The 16,602-nt window shown below is 46.9% G+C and overlaps 1 protein-coding gene across 1 annotated transcript in view; it reads left to right on the top strand.

Annotated features, from left to right (window-relative positions):
- Positions 1-3,763: 3,763 nt before the first annotated feature.
- The window catches only part of SUGT1 (SGT1 homolog, MIS12 kinetochore complex assembly cochaperone), a 32,161-nt gene continuing 19,322 nt past the window's right edge, over positions 3,764-16,602 (top strand). The window contains exons 1-9 of the mRNA XM_015427859.1: positions 3,764-3,844; positions 4,622-4,712; positions 5,138-5,207; positions 6,708-6,778; positions 7,540-7,593; positions 11,895-11,914; positions 12,541-12,584; positions 14,628-14,724; positions 16,087-16,194. Coding sequence (XP_015283345.1) covers positions 3,764-3,844; positions 4,622-4,712; positions 5,138-5,207; positions 6,708-6,778; positions 7,540-7,593; positions 11,895-11,914; positions 12,541-12,584; positions 14,628-14,724; positions 16,087-16,194 — 636 coding nt within the window. The remainder of the gene's footprint in view (positions 3,845-4,621; positions 4,713-5,137; positions 5,208-6,707; positions 6,779-7,539; positions 7,594-11,894; positions 11,915-12,540; positions 12,585-14,627; positions 14,725-16,086; positions 16,195-16,602) is intronic.

The following is a 16,602-nucleotide window of genomic DNA, read 5'->3' as shown; positions in this document are numbered from 1 at the left end:
GCGCCCATCCCCCCCCTTCCTCCCCCCCTCCCCGGGAGTTCACTGAGCGCAGTAATGGGGGGAAAGGGCCCGCCCGCCCGCGAAGGTGGACTCGGGGGTGTCGCACCCTGCGGAAGAGGCCCCTCCCCTCCTGCCCTCAAGCTCGCCCGGAAGACTCACGCCTCCTCGGCGCAGGGGCAGGGAGAGATTCTAGGTGAAATCTCCTCCCAGGTTCTCCAGGTCGTGCCCCGGAGTCACCAGGAATTCCCCGGCTGGAGTTGGCAAACTGTGGGTTGGGTGTGTGTGTGTGTGGGGGTCCCAGCTGCTCTTTCCATTCCAGCTTGGTTCCTAGGAAATGGCCCATATTGGATAGGGTTGTTCCAGGCGGGCAGCGGTGTTGGTCTGAAGCTGCAGAACAAAGTTTGAGTCCAGCGGCACCTTTAAGACCAACAAAGTTTTATTCTGGATATGAGCTTTCATGTACATGCTTGAGAGCAGACAGATTTCCACCATTCCACAATTAAGGATATCTGACCTATTTATTATCTTTGCTATGTTTGTTTCCCCAGTTGAACCCAAACAGATGACAACCATATATACTAAGCTTATTATTCTTTTAATCTGTTAAAAACACTTTCATTATTCTGGATGCTAATTTACTACCCACCTTCTCTGTGTATGTTATTTCTGTTTCCATGTCATTGTATCTGAAGAAGTGTGCCTGCACACAAAAGCTCCATATTTGAATAAAACTTTTGTTGGTCTTAAAGATGCCACTGGACTCAAACTTTGTTCTACTGAATAGGATTAAGTTCTGGTCTGCACAGCTTTGCAAGCTACATATGCAGGAGAGAAGCATTATGCAGAAAATGTTCTGGATGAGAACATTAGAAGAGCCCTACTGAATCAGACATGGTTTTCCTCTTGTGGGTGGGGTGACCTGAATAGCATGTTCTGCCTGCTGGAACTGGGGAGGAGCCATGAGCCAGTGGCAGAGCATCCCAGGTTCGATCCCTGGCATCTCCAACTCAAAGGGTCATGTGAAAGATCTCGGCCTGAGTCCCTGGAGAGCTGCTGCCATTCAGAGAGTACACCTCAGTGGGCCAAATGACCTGATTCAGTAGATGGCAGCTTCATGTGTCCACGTGTGTGACTTTCTAAGGCTCAGCAGGAGCATTCCTGGTGGAGAAATGGGAGGTTCAGTCTTGGCTGTAGCAACCTGTCTGCTTTGGTCAGAGTTGGGGTAAGACATGCTAAGGAACTGGATTTTTTGCAACCGGAGTTCCTTGTGAGTTCTCAGATAAACACTTTCTAACCTTGGTGAAGTAGTTCTTTGGGCATAATGCCAGAAAAAAGGGGGTACCCCAAACCAGGAGGCTTGGGTTGGGTGTTTCTGTGTGAGTTTTCTCTCTTGGGTTGTTGAAACATACTTATTTAGCAACTTGTATTATTTCCCTGCTGTTCTCTAAGCCTTTATCTTTCCTGTTGTCTAAATTCTTCTCTTACTGACTTCTTCATTCTGAAGAAAGTGTGTGAATTTCTTTAACTGTAGCAATGTGCTGTTTATCTCCTGTAATAGTGCAGTGATGGGCCAGTGAATGCTCTTTTGAGATAGGTCTGGATAGTCTGAGAAGGCTAATTACGGCACAGATTTTGCTCTGATGATGTGATGTACCAGAGGTTTCTGCACACTTTTTGTCTAGGCACGCTGTTTTTCATTTGTTCGTGTTGGTTCTTCCACAGCTTAAGTAATGTGATCTGCTGCCTTCACATGCGCTCTTTTTAAAATTAATTAATTAATTTCTACCCCGCCCTCCCTGCTGAAGCAGGCTCAGGGCGGCTAGTAGAACATTGTGCACGTGAAAGCTTATGTCCAAAAAAAGACTTTGTTGGTCTTCAAAGTGCTCCTGGAGTCAAACTTTGTCCTGCTGCTCCAGACCAACAGGGTGGTGCCCACCTGAACCTGTCTCCTTGGTAGTGCTTGCACCAGGGAGTCTGGGGCAGTGGGGGTGTATGCCTGCATCCCTTGGGGATCAGTACGGCTGCATCTGTATCTTGTGGGACTGATTTGTATATTGTGGCTTGGTGTAAATGTGGGGAGTTTTCTGTAGTGGTTGTTACGTGCATAAGTTGTTACATTAGCTGCGTAAAAACTGCCCTTGGATATCGTAGCCCGGGGATCCCCACCCTTTCGGACCCTGTGAGCACCTTGGGATTCTGGCACAGCATGGTGGGCGCAGCCGCAAAATGGCCGCTGCAGGAGGTGGAGACAGTAGAAGTGTGACTGCTGCAAGAGGTGGAGTCACAAACTCAGAGCAGGCCCAAATGCAGGGGAAAGGGGAGGTAATTTCTTTAAAAGTACCCTGAGAAAGAGGAGTGAAAGAAAATAGAACCAACACTGGTGACAGCTGCGGCTGAGACCATGTTGTTTTGATCTCCGGCAGCCCATCAGAAGCCCTGCTGGGCAGCGGCACCATGTGGCCCCACCCACTTTCAGAAAAGGCTCGGTAGGCACCGGGGGAGGTGTTAGTGGGCGCCATGGCACCCTGGGGCACCACATTGTGGGCCCCTATCATGGTTAATTCATTCAATTATTTTCTTTCGCTCTACAGCAATTGCAGTTTCCATTCTGATACTTATCCAATATGACACCTGTGAGGGATGGGATCTAAATGTCCAGATCTACACAGTAGGGATGAGTCTCCAGTAATCCCTTGTTAAACCATCTTGATGCACCAAATACAACAACAAGGAGCACACAGGCGTTACTCCAAACTGGATGCAAGACAGACCTTATATTTACATATCTGTATGCAAAACTAAGGCCCCGGCCACACGGGACCCTTTGGCCCAGGAGAGGGACGGATCGGGGGCGCAGCAAACGGGCGCGATCTCACCGCAACATCTGGGAAGCGGCGCGCACCTGTCCCTGATCCGTCCCTAAACCCAGAATAGCCGCTGCGAAAAAGAACCTCCTACAGAGGGGGACTTACCTGAAGCACCACTGCAAGCGTGGCCGTGGGATCGCCGCTGCGCCCGTCGTCCGGATCAATCCAGGCTCCCCGCTGAACTGCGCATGCGCACACATGCGCAGTTCGGCTGTTGCACTCTTTCTTTAGTGGCTTCCCCCCGGCATCTGATCGTGCCGGGGAGGAAGTGCGTGGCAGCTCCGGGGATCTATGTGATCCCGCCGCCGCGTCTCTCTTTTGGTGCGGTTTTAGAAAGCCACACTTTGCCCATGCTATCCCCCCCCCCCCCCCGCGGGGGGGGGTAGCCCCCCTTTCCCCATCCTTCCCCCCCCCCCCCCGGTGTGGCAGGGGCCTATAATAGCCAAGCAGTCACACCTGGAATTTAAAAATTATGTCGTATTCCCATGTTTTTCCTCCCCAAATAGTATTCCCTCTCTGGGTAGTAAATTATTGAAACTTAGAGGCTGGTCATCTGATGCAGAACAGGTGTGCGTGTCCTGTTCAGAGAAAAGGAGACAAAGTTCCACATATGTGAACAGCACATGGAGGCAGCACACCACCACTTTGCAGCTCACTTCCAGCAGGCTGGCGCCACGGTCACTAGTCTGTGTGGCGTGCTGGTTCATGGTATAGTATAGTAGAGAAATGTAGTTTCTAAAAGAACAAATTCCTTTTTAAAAAAAATTTCCCCCCCTTGTACCTGGCATCACTTTCCCATGGGGAAGTTGTTTCCAAGGTATTCATAGTTCTCAATTTACAAACATTAAATGTTCAAATCAAAATATGGATGGGTTAAAAATTAAGAGTGGGATTCTATGCATCTTCAGTACAGCATCTCTACCTTCCCCTTCCTGCAGCAGTCTATTGTGTCCCCCCAAGTCCTGCGCCTGGAGCGGGTGAATACTTATCCTTGGGGGGGCTGCATGGGGAGGGATTGATGAAAATCGAGCACAACAGGCACGGGATTCATCTCATTATATTTACCTCTTAAGATTGGTCCAGGTGCACCTCAGGTCTGCATTTCAGGAGTCGGAAACTCTGAAGTGGCTTGAATCATGCTTGGCTGTTGTTCTGGAAAATGCATTCAAAACTTGAAATGTACATGGGGGAGGCACTTAGAGTTTCTTCCCTGGGAGAATTTCCCCTTCCCCTGCTTCACAAGGGAAAGGAAGTGTTGGTTGAATTCACAAGGTCCCATCAGGGAAGCCATGTGGGTGGATTTGATTCCTTTCCGGTGCTTATGGCCTTAGTCTGTAAGATGCTGTGTGATGGGCACAGCTTGCGGTGGGAATGTAAACTGTCAGTCAAGCCTGCCTCACAGGGTTGTTGGGAGGGTGGAGAAGCCACTTTGGGTCCTCACTGGGGAGAAAAGGAGGGTAGGAATGCAAATACTCCATGACTATTGGTAAATGAATTCTTTCCTCAGAGCAGCATTTCTTCTCCTTTCTAACTAGAGTTTCTTGACTCTGAAGCTCTGTTAGCTGTGAGGCTTTTATCTCTGTTGTAAGCAGCAATTCTCTGAGCCAAAGAACTTTTGCTTCTGGCATAATTCATCTCAAAGCAAAATTGTGCTAATTGATTCTGTTTGATGTGTCAAGCAAGACATTTCACTGTAGGCTATAGAGGGATTTGTAGAAAATGTCAAGTTAATTTTTTTGTATTTTCACTTGCAGAAGTTGACGGTGGCGCTAGAAGAGCAGCCTGATAATTCGGAGTATTACTGTCAACGCGCTTATGCTCACATTCTTCTTCAGAATTACCATGGTAACATTTATCCTAAAAATGCTAAAATATCTTTGGTGGCTTTTTAAAAATGCTGATACCTGGTGCAGTCCTTGTCTGTTACTTTTTTGTCACATGCAGACTTTGAATTGAATAAACCTTTTATGTTGAGATAACTATCCATTTGGGGAATTAAATAATTTGAACATGGATAGAACAAATTGTTGTATATAAAAATACACGTTTCAAGGAATCAGTCTTTTAAGTTTTACAGTAGCGGTCGAGAACAGGTGTTTGGTTGCTGTTTTTTTAAATTTACAGGCACACTGTGCCCCTGGGCCTTATTTTTTTGAAAAGCCAGCCAAGGTAGACTTTGTGTTTCTGTTTGGCTGCACAGTTGAAATAGTGGGAAATGGGCTAGGATGTAATGGAGTTCTGGAAAGATTAATATTAGCTCCTTCTTGCAGATGCCATTACGGATGCAAAGAATTCCCTTGCACTTGACCCCAGGAACGCCACAGCCTTTCTTAGACAAGGGTAGGTGTCTGTTGGAATTCTAGAAAATGCAGATAGTTTCAGAGGTACCATTTTCTTAACACGTTGAATACCAGCTTGCACCTGTGAATGATTTGGATATTTTTTCTTCCTATTATAAGTCAGAAATAAAGTAGAATCAAACTTTTTTCATTATCAAAGATTTTGGTGGTGATAGGAACAAACTGTAGATTGGTTACTGCATACTGTTGTCGAACAGGTATTTGATATCCCTAAGTTAGCAAGGTGTCCTCTGCTCTGCTCTATGGAGTCCTCTGCTAAAATACTATGTGCTGCAGATGAGTTGGACCTCCCCCCCTTTGAACAGGCATTTGTGTGCTTATGGGGAAGGGGATGGCGTCTCATAAGATCAGACCAGTGGTCCACCTAGTCCAGCATCCTGTCTCACACAAGGATCAATATATATAAATACAAACACAGTTGTTAAGTTCAATTCATTCTCGTGTGCATTTAATTATCTAAGTACAAAACATTCTACAATGAAAAACAACAATCTCTGTGAGAGCAGTACAAACAGGTGTGTAGCTTAATGTTTTTAGTAGGAGGAAAAACCTGCTGTCCAAGGTGAAAGCCGCTAACCAACTCAATATATACTGTTGATTGTTGTTGGTTCCTCACACAGGAATCCACCAGTTCCTCTGGAGGGCCAACCACAGGGCATAGAGGCCGAGGCCTTCCCCTGATGTTGCCTCCTGGCTCTGGGATTCAGAGGCTTAATGCCTTTGCATGTGGAGGTTCCCCTCAGTCACCATGGCCAGTGTTCCCTGTAAGCTGAGTTAGTATGAGCTAGTTCACAAATTTTTGTCTTAGCTCAGGAAGGATGGCTCCAGAGCAAACTAATGTATGCAGTAGCCAAATCGCTCGTTCACAACTTTAATGCCAGTAGCTCACAAAGTAGAATTTTTGCTCAGAAGACTCCACAGCTTAGAGGGAACATTGACCATGGCTAGTAGCCATTGATAGAATTATCCTCCATGAATATACTGAATCTCCTTTTAAAGCTGTTTATTCCTGTGGCCATCACTACATCCTCTGACAGCAGATTTCCACATTTTAATCACTCTCTGTGTAAAGTAGTGTTTCCTTTTGTCTGTCCTGAACCTACTGCCCATCAGCTTCATTGGATGCTCCACTATTTTGGGAGAGAGAGAACACTTTCTCTTTGTTAACTCCCTCTACCCTATGCATAATTTTATAAACTTCTGTCATATCCCTCCTTAGTCCCAGACTCTTCTGCCTAATCTTCTTGGTTGCCCTCCTCTGTATTTTTTCCAGCTCTGCAATGTCCTTTTTGAGATATGGTGACCAGAAGTGTACACAGGATTCCAAATAAGGCTGCATCATAGATCTCCTTCCTGTAATAACCGCTTGAACATGAATGGAAGGATCACCTCTGGGTGATTTGGGTGTCACATGATTGTCATTGATAGCCTGGGTATGGCGGGAGGCAGAATTTCATGCTGCTCTTTGTGTTCGCCTCAGGATAGGTGAATACCACATGGAGAACTACAGAGCTGCAATGAAGACTTTCAGTGAAGGACAGAAGCTGGATAGTAAGTATGATCTTGCTTGTACATGAGCCACATGTTCATTGCAGGCAAGGAGTGTAATCCCAACCAGTGTGCAGCTGGAGAGCTGAAATTGTGCTCCCTCCACATGATCTGTTGGCAGAAGGACTGCAGCTGTGTCTCATGCCATTCGGGGGGGGGGTGTCTCTTGATCCTCTGAACTGGTTGGGGTGGGAGGAGGTAGCAGAGGTCTCCACTAGGAAATCTGCACAATTGTATCTTTAGATCTGCCTGCATATCCTCCTCAAGCAACTGCCATCTTTTTTGATTTAGAAGGATATAATTGCCCAGTAAAGAAATGTAGGAAGTTGGAAAGCACACAGCGGGTTGGATCCTGTGGATCTCTTCCGCCAACAGGGATGCCTGTCCTGGATGTGAACCTCTTCACAAAAGCTTGTACCCAGAATTAAACTTTGTTGGTTTTAACGGTGCCACTGGACTCAAATTTTATTCTACTGTGATTAAAGTAATGCAAAATATTTTTAAGATTTCTAATCTCAGCTGTTAATATTGTAGTTAATTTCATACCACAGGTGTGTCCACATCTCTCAAAACCAGCTGGCTTGATCGTATGTTCCCTCTTTTGGCCGTTCTTAAGTGCAAGGGTGGGATTTCAAAATTCAAACAGTGTGATGTTCAGAAGCACTTGTAGGACTGTTCAGTATAACTGGGAATTACTCACTTTATGCAAATGGAAATCTTTTTCTGTGTCTTGATGCTGCTTTCGTTTTGTGTTTGTTTGCTAGGTACAGACGAGATGTTTACTGTCTGGATTGAAAGATGCGAAGAAGCCCTTAGCAGTAAGCAAGGCTTTATGTAGTTTGCTGCTCTATTAAGGGGGGGGGGGATCTGGGCCGCCTCTCCTCGTGCACACCCCCCCGCTTCCACGTAAACCCTCGTGACGCCTTCTCACAGCCACTGTCAATCTAAACGCCACTTGTTGACATGGGTCATGTTGAAGACGTGGTTCAAAGCTTGCCTTAGAGAGGGCTTCCCAGGGGGGGGGGAAACGGCAATGAAATAACCTGGCTATGGAAGATCCCAAGCTGCCCCTTTCTTCTCCTTCCTTTCCCCTTGGCTGGGGTTGCTGCAAGCAATAGGGGAGGCCTTTCCTTTCCTGTTCCTCTGTGTGGTTTTTGACCATCTTGGGAAGAAGGTCTTGTGCTTGCATATTACTGAGCAGATGTGCCTCTCACCCATGTGCAAGCATACATTTCTGTGTGTGCATGTTGACCCACAGGCCAGTTCAAAACTGCCTGTTCTTCCAGCTGGAGCTGAGCCCGGGCATAGTGGATGGTGCCCAGCTGCTCCCTGCCTTCCCTCATAAAGTTGCTAAGAAGCCGGAAAAGGAAATGCAGATTTTTCTTTCTGCTCAGAATAAGCTCTTGTTCTGGACATAGTGTGATGAGTTCCTGAATGCATTCGGGGCACTCTGTTCCCTCAAAAACCACAGTAAGGGGATGAATCCCATACCTTCCCCACTGAGTGGAAGAGCAAGGCAAAGGACTTCCCCCTTCCTGTTGCTCTTTGTCTTCAGTTTCCCCTGCTTTGTCACTGCTTCACACCACACCAACTGAAAGGGAACTGGCCTAAACTTTGACTGGTGGCATTTTTCCATCTCAGATCTTGCAGTTCATTTCTCAAACACTAGCAGAACTAAAGCGCAGGCTGTGAACTGCTCTTTTTTTAAAAAAGCTACTTTTCCTAGGAATGCAAAGAGAGATGAATCTGGGTTTAAGAGGGGGGAAAAGGATGTTTGAGTCAGATCTATCTAGGAAGATCCCAGAAGTCCTGAAACCAATTCAAACCCACCATTAAACAAAAGAAACATGATTTGCAGAATGTAGGGTTTATGGCCCTTTAAAATGGCTGTAGTGTCTTCCCAGGGGTGCCTGTTGATTTCCTGCAGCAACTGATTTAAAATAAAGAGAGAGAGATTCTAAGCCATGTAGTTAAAGGACAGTCATTATTCAAAAATTCAGCATTTTTACTTCCTTGATAAGTGACTAATTTGATGTTCGGTGACTTTGCTGAAATCCAAACCGCTACAAAGGGAACAGAGTTTGTGAGGTTGCTGATTTTCCCCTTTGGAGGCAGTGGAGACTTGCAGTGGAAGGAGGAACTGGAAATCCCACCCTTGGGCAAGCACTTGTTCCATTTGCGGTGGAGCTCAAGGAAGGAAATGTGTGTGTCCCCCCCCCAGTCTCTCCTTATGATCCAGCCTTCTAGTTAGTGTCCCATAGTGATCCCACAACTCCCAGAAAATAGCTTGTGGCGAGCTCCACTCCATTCATGAGTGTTTGGTCTGGTCTGTGAAGTCAGATAGTTAAAATTATTTATTTACTTTTTTCCATTTATATCCTGCCCTCCCTTGTCAGAGTAATGAATGAGAATAAAAAAATAAGACCTTGTGAAAGATGTCAGTTTGAATCCAAGAGTTTTACAATTCTGGGAATGCTGAAAGCTCACATGTGCAATCTTACAGGGGTGTTGAACTCATGTGTTACGAGGGCCGGATCTGACATAAGTGGGACTTTGTGGGGCCAGGTCATGTGTGTCATAAAATGTAATGCCCCGGTAGCGGAGATATAAACTTTATAAAAAATACAAACACAATTAAAGATATTATTTTTTACTCAAAATATAAACATGCTCACAACTCTTGCGATATTTTGTTTATTTGATAACTGACACCTCCCAACCCCCCCCCCCAAAGATGCCTGCCTGAAATGGAAAGGTGGGGGAATAGTGGGGTTTGGCAATGCAATTTTTAAAATAAAACATCAAGAAAAGGCACAAGGGTCACAGCAGAAACTAAAAATATAAAATGCTTTGAGCCTAGGAACATAAAATGGCTGGGCAGTGCAAGCTTCTCCCCTCCCCCCAGACTGGCAGTGGCTCTCCAGTGTAATTTCCTCCTTTGGCTGTGGGAGAAATGAGTACGCACCCATTCTCAGGTCTATTCAGCAGAGACAAGCTGGTTCAAAACAACAACCCTGTATTTGCAAGGAGACAACTCCAGCAAACAATAGCTTCAACTATACAAACAGTGGAAAGTGGAACTTCTTGCACTCCACTCTATTGAAATACATTGCAGAACAGACAAAGTTGCAAAGAAAATGCGGAATGAATTTCCCATTAAGGTCTCTGGGCCCAGATAGACTACTCTGGGACTGGAATGACAGCCACCAAAGTGAAATGACAATCTCTGGGAGTAGCAGAAGCATTCTGGGATTGAAATGAGGCCCCCCCAGGGTGGAATTTCATTCCCAGAATGCTGCTGCTACTCCCAGGGGCTGTCATTCTACTCAGCACCCTGTCATTCGACACAGGACACAGAATCTACTGCTGGGGACCGTCATTCCACTCTGGGGGATGTCATTCCAGTCCCAGAGCACTGTTTCTGTTGCTGGAAATAATCCCAGAGTAGTCTGTCTGGGTGCAGAGACCTTAATGGAAAGATCCATTCCATATTTTCTTTGTAACTTTGCAAGCCCAGAAGAGCTTCCTGTCAAAGCAGGCAAGGACAAGAAGGAGGAAGCTGGGAACTTTGGCAGCCTGGAGCTTCAAAAGGTGAGGATGGGAGGGGGAGGAGGGGGGAAGAAAATACCCCAGGGGGCTGGATTAAAGCCATGGTCTGTGGGCCTTAAGATTGACACCCCTGCTTTAAAACAAAGTCTGAATCCAGTGGCACCTTTAAGACCAATAAAGATTAATTCTAGATATCAGCTTACATGAAAGCTAATCCCCAGAAAAAATTTTTGTTGGTCTAAAGGTTGCCCGACTGGACTCAAACTTTGTTCTGTTCCTTCAGACCAACACGGCTGCCCCCACCTGAATCTACATGCAATCTTTGTCATCCTTACTACAATTCTGTAAGGTTGGTCACAGGTCAGTTCTATTAGAAAAATACACTAGACTTGAGGACACGGAATAGTGTCCTTTTGTGGAAACCACTTTAACAATAAGAGACAAGTGGGCAGTGGTGGTGATGTCCCTCTTCCAACCGGTTGACACCTTTATGTATCCTCAGTTGGGGATACATCACTGGGAATTAATTTTCTGACTTCCATGAAGGTGTAATAATTTTGGACTTGGCACCAAAGTTTACTTGGTATTTAGATGTTTACCCATAATCATTTTATCTTCCAGTGACTGTGTAGAAAAAAACCTTTTCCAACAGGTAGTGGGAATATTGGGTCTGGTCATTTTGAGAAGTGGCCGGAAGGGATGTCGAACACTTCAGTAGTGTATGAATAATTCAAAGTCTGTGGCTTGCTTCTGCCACTGTTTCTCTCCGAGTTTAGGTTGAAAAGAGTATTTGTTTGCATAGTTGAAAGATCAAGCTCTTAGCAGAACTTGGATTTTTTAAAATCTTTTGTCACTTGTCAAATTTTGCAAAAAAATTTCACACTTCAGTATTTTTGGCATGAAATAATTTTGTATTTGAATATGATTTCAAAACCTTTGAAGGTTTCAAAAATAATGAGATCTAATTGCTGGGATTAATGCTTGCCCGGGGGGGGGCGGGGGGGCGATCCAATCACCTGCCACATGTGGTGGTTTCAGTGAAATGTGTAGGTGGCGTGCAAGACACAATTTCTTCTGAAGACAAATCTATGGTTACTGAGATTGTTACGCCCAGGATGCTTTCTCCCATTATCACCCAAGTGATTGTGTGACCAGAGGCTTTCAAGCTGAGAGTATCTATGAAAACTGGCTCCTAGCCCAAACGCAAATGGAGCCGAAAGCACTAGTGTCCCTGTTGCCTGGATCTTTTTGGCCTGGATTCACCAGAGTTCCTCCCAGGGTGCCAGGAGTCCTTCCCACAGACTGTGGTCTTGTCTCTGCCCTCCTTAAAATCCTAATCCTGGGGGAACAGGACTCCTGCCTGGAACATGATTTTGGGGGTTCTGGTAAACTGCTGCAGGAGGGGGGGAAATGAGAAAGCCATGTTCTGCGGGTGAAAATCCTTGTGCCCAAGGAAACACTTGCAGTGAATCCAAACCATGGGGATCGTTGAGATGTTCTAAGATGTGTTTTGATTCTTTTCAATGTGATTTCCCCCTCCCTGAAGATGCAATTTACTTTTGCTTTGCAGGGAAATTGCAGGCTGAAGTGGTAAGGTTCTTCCTGATTCATATACTCTCACTTTCTGAAGCAGAACACTTTCTCTTATGTAGATGACAGCTTTGTCTTCCATCTGCCTAAGAGCTGCATTTTACTCTGAAGTACAGTGAATTTCTTTTCCCTCTTGGGAATCTGTTGTCTTTTGCCTTAACAATCCCGTGGAGAGCTCTTCCAGTCTAAGCTTGTTGATTTCACTGCGCGTAAGCGTCAGAAGGTTGCACTGTTAAATTTAGTATGTCAGTCTTGGAAGGATTGTAAAGCCCGACGACAAGCTTGACAAAATAATTGTGGCTACTAGATAAGTCAGGTGCTGCTGGGTGTGCCAGCAGGGCCCTTCTGCAACAAACTGGGGTCAACAGGCCACCCATCTCTGTGGCAGTGCTGGGATCTGGCGTGTGTCTGATGCTGATGACTCTTGTGTTCCAATTGCCCCCCCCCCCAAAAAAATGAGATCTTCACTTTTTAAAATGGGACACATCTGGGCAGGGGGGTTTGGTTTCATATATGCATGTTGTTACAGTACTCTGCAGTTCTTTTTTGTGCAGTAAAAATGACACGCAGTTTGAAAACACCGTTAAATGATCCTAACTCCTGAATCTCTTTCCGTTACATTGGAGGGCACGCAGGTCTTGCAACACCCGTCTCGGCCACCTAAGTTCAAGTAAGAGTTGTTGTTTTTGTTTTTTCCTTATTATCTTTTGTATTTGTCTAATTTCCCCAGGAGTGCCAAGTGCTCCACGCACGGTTTTGGCTCATCGTGTCCTACACCTGCAAGGGAGTTGCCCAGAGTGGCTCTCCACGTTACAGATGACCTTGGCTTCACTGATGTTGTTTTGCATATCTTTATCGTGTGCTCATTTAAAAGATACAAGACACAATGACATGGACTGTTTTGTTCATTTTACCTGTTGAATGACTAAGCCGTGTAAAAACACTGAGCTGCATCCAGGTCTGCTGCCCATGGAGCACACTTTTCCTGCCTCTCCCCTCCCATGGTAACCCAGGTGGAAGCCTTTGGGGCTGCCCTGAGGGGGAGGCAGGAAAGCCATGCTCCCCAGGTGGAAGTCCTTGCGCCTGTGGGAATGTTAGCGTGATTACAAGTCGTTTTGGAGGGATCGTTACATTTCTCCCTCGAGGCTTCTTTTCCTGTGGCCTTAAGATAGCATCTGCCGAGAGGGGAAGTGTGCTGCTGAGTCTCCACCAGCCCTGCACCTCGTGGGGTTTGCAAGGCAGGAGATGAGCTGGGGTGTGTGTCCCAGTGCTTCAGGGGGGGTTCTGACGAGGGTGCTACATTATGTGCTGAGAGCACTCTAGTTGTCCACTGTGTGCCAGCAGAGGGGCCAGGTGTTTGTATTGCAGCACTGGCCGTCTGTTCAACATGCTCTCCTACAATTTCTGCAGCTCCTCAATTCCAGTCGGCAGAACAGTCCATTTGCTCAGCATCACCTGCAGCACACAGGATGGGGGGGGCCCTCACTGCACAAGAGACTCTGTGAAAGAGCAGGACAAAGAGGAAAGGGGCAGGATTATGGCAGCCGGGGGAGAAAGCACCCCAGTGTCTCCCGTGTCTGGAATATCTTCATGCATGACCAGTGAAATCCACTGTGCACAGGCGGATGGACTCCACCGTATGGGTTTCAACTGGCTTCCCCGACTGGGGTCTCCCGTCCTGCAAAGGCTTTGCAGACATTAACGAAGGCCACCCTAATTTTGATTGACAAGTAGTATTAAGCTTGGCCCCGAAAAGCTGAAACCTTCCATTTTTCTCCCTGAATTTAAACATTTAAATAAAGCTTTAAAAATCTGTGGTGGGCTTAGGGTCCCCCTAGGCAGCTATTCTGTGGTGGCCCCAGTGCTTTTTTTCTCCAGATCCCAAGGGAGGAGGCGTGCATTGTTGACAGTTGTCAGCATAATTCAGGACCTCTGCAGGGCAGTCGCTGGCATTTCAGCATTTCATTAAGCATCATGTTCCTGCCTCTGCAGATACGAAACCAGGGTGTCCCATACCGGGTTCTGTAGTCTGCAGGGGCCCATCCCTGGGAAGCGGAGAGGTTGTGGCTCCATCCCTGGCTGTTTGCTCTGCTCCCACTGTGCAGTTAGCGGGAGAGCAGGCAGACACGTGGAGGTCACCCAGCATACAGTTGCTTGTGTTTGTATAGTCTCTCCCCCCCCCACCCCATTTCAGTCAATGATCCAGCTTGATTCTTCCCTAGAATGCTGGCTGGGCCCCTTGTGCTCCCCCATTTCTCTGCCCAACTGCAGACCTCTGGAGACCCTCCCCAACAGCTGCTCGTTGCAGGGTAAGGACCAGAGTGATGGGTGAACCTCCATTCAGGGAGATGTCTGTTGCTTTCTCACTGAGAGACTACACAGAGTTTCCAAGAAACCCCAGCGTTCCTTGGAGCACAAGTTGGGTCCAGTCTGTGTTTAGTGTTGACATATTTGGAAGTACAGGTCTTCAAAAGTAAGGACTGTTAAAATCTGCAAAATCCAATCAGGATTCTGGTTCCCTTTGCTTTAAAAAGGGAGAGGGGAAAGGTGGGAAATGTCTGATGCGGCAACTCAAGGGATAAAACCGAAATACTTGCAGCACAATCCTAAGAAAGCTTTCCTGGGAGTAAGCCCCACTCAGTAGACCTGAGTAGGATTCTGAGTAGACCTGCTGTGGTTGGCACCATTGAAGTAAGACTTGTGTTCGTTTCAGGCATGACTGGTACCAAACAGAATCTCACGTGATCGTTACAATTATGATCAAGAACGCGAAGAAGGATGATGTGAATGTGCAGTTTTCCGAGAAGGAGGTAAGAGTTGCAGCTCACTGAGAGCCAGCAGCACTCTGGCTTCGAAGCACACTTTCTTGGCAAGGAGTCCGGCCGCGTGGCTTCAGAAAAGCATGCTTAGGACTGCAGAGTAAGGAGCAGCAGCATGTGGCAGAGCGGGGGTGGTGAGGGTTTAGCCAGTGGTGGGACAGATATTTTCTGACGTTTGTGTGTGTGTGTATTCTGTCCATGCCACAGTGCTTGCTAGCTGTAATTATGAGCCTCTCACTGTTAGAGAGTTGCATTGGACTGGATCCAAAGACGCACCAGTAGAGCTCTGCTGGCTTAAGTGGGCCCCACCCCTGCCACATCCTCCCATCTCCCAGCCACCCAAAAAGCTGTTCCTTGCAGTCAGAGGACTTTTGGGGAGCCATTGGGTTGTGGCTGTCATGGGGATTTGCCAGTCCCCCCTTGCTTGAGGAGAAGTGCGCCAGTTTGAATAAACTTGTTTTAGGACTTGGAATCCGTTTTTGGACAACAGCCATCGTTTAAGTGACTCCCTATTTGTAGCCACACATTTTTCTGGGCATGGAAACATGCGAAGTGTAAAGCAAGAAAATGACGCCTATGTGTAGGATTTCCGAAATAAAGGTACAGCCAGGTTCAAGACCAACAAGACTTTCAGGGGATGAGCTTTTGAGAGTCAGAACACTCCGGTGTCTGGCCAAGGGGGCTTTGGCTCTCGAAAGCTCATCCCCGGAAAGTCCTGTCGGTCTCTGAGGGGCTCCTGGACTCTCCTCTTGCTGTTCTACTGCAGGATAGATCAAGACAGGCCGCCGTGTTAGTCTGTCTGTTTGTAGCAGTGGGAAAGAGCCAGAGTCCAGGAGCACCTTCAGGACGAACAACACTCACGGCAGGGGAGGAGCTTTCCTGAGTCACGGCTCACATAGAGCTCGAACGTGAGTCCCTCTGTCCCCGTATCTCTGAGAGTGAAGCGATTTCAGATACCCAATGGCCATAGCAGGGAAATGACAGCAGCAGGCTTGATTGGATTGTGACGCGTGGAGAAATCGGCACAGATAACGAGACGGGAGACGGACTAGCACAGCTACCCTCTGAAGCTGAATAAATGTTACGCAGTTCTTTACTTACACAATGAATGTCAGGCTGACTTAGCAGTGCTTCCTGAGCATCTTCTTGGTGGCTAATGTTCCTGTGCTTATTTTCTAGCACATCTTGAACTAGCTGTCGAATCAGCCGGGTAAAAGGTGACAGTGGCAATCTCTGTCTTGGGCCGACACTGCATAAAGAATTCCCAGTGAAGTGCTTCTGCCTTTATTTTCCCAGGAAGACAAAGCAACACTTTTGTTTTATTGACTTCCGATATATTTTCTCTCTCAACAGCTAGCTGCCTCGGTGAGAGTTCCCCTAGAGGAAGACTACAGGTTACAGCTTTATCTTCTTCATTCCATCGTTCCAGAACAAAGTACATTCAAAGTGCTTTCTACAAAGGTGAATTTTTATAGAGCAAATCAGACTTCCGTGTTTTTTATTTAAGGTGGCCAACTAAAGTAATGTTTAAAAAATAGCGTAAGAACATAAGAGAAGCCATGCTGGATGAGGCCAGTGGCCCATCCAGTCCAACATTCATGTGTCACTCAGTGGACAAAACCCGGGTGACATCAGGAGGTCTACCAGCAGGGCCAAAACTCCAGAAGCCCTCCCACTGTTGTCCCCCAAGCACCAAGCTGGGTGTGAGCAGGGACTCATGAAAGCCTAGCCTAGGCCAGACCGGCAGAGAGTGCCCGGGCTGCATTGCCTTCTTCTGCAGCCAGAAGGGCACTTGGTCTCAGAAGGCCTTGCTGTTTGGGGAGGGGCTGTGGCTCAGTGGTAGACCCTCAAGCTGCCTTCTGCTGACTC

Source organism: Gekko japonicus, unplaced genomic scaffold (genome assembly GCF_001447785.1).
Source record: "Gekko japonicus isolate JY-2015 unplaced genomic scaffold, Gekko_japonicus_V1.1 scaffold694, whole genome shotgun sequence".
Taxonomy (NCBI): domain Eukaryota; kingdom Metazoa; phylum Chordata; class Lepidosauria; order Squamata; family Gekkonidae; genus Gekko; species Gekko japonicus.
The sequence above is the reverse complement of the archived record's forward strand: the minus strand, read 5'-3'. Positions and strand labels throughout refer to the sequence as shown.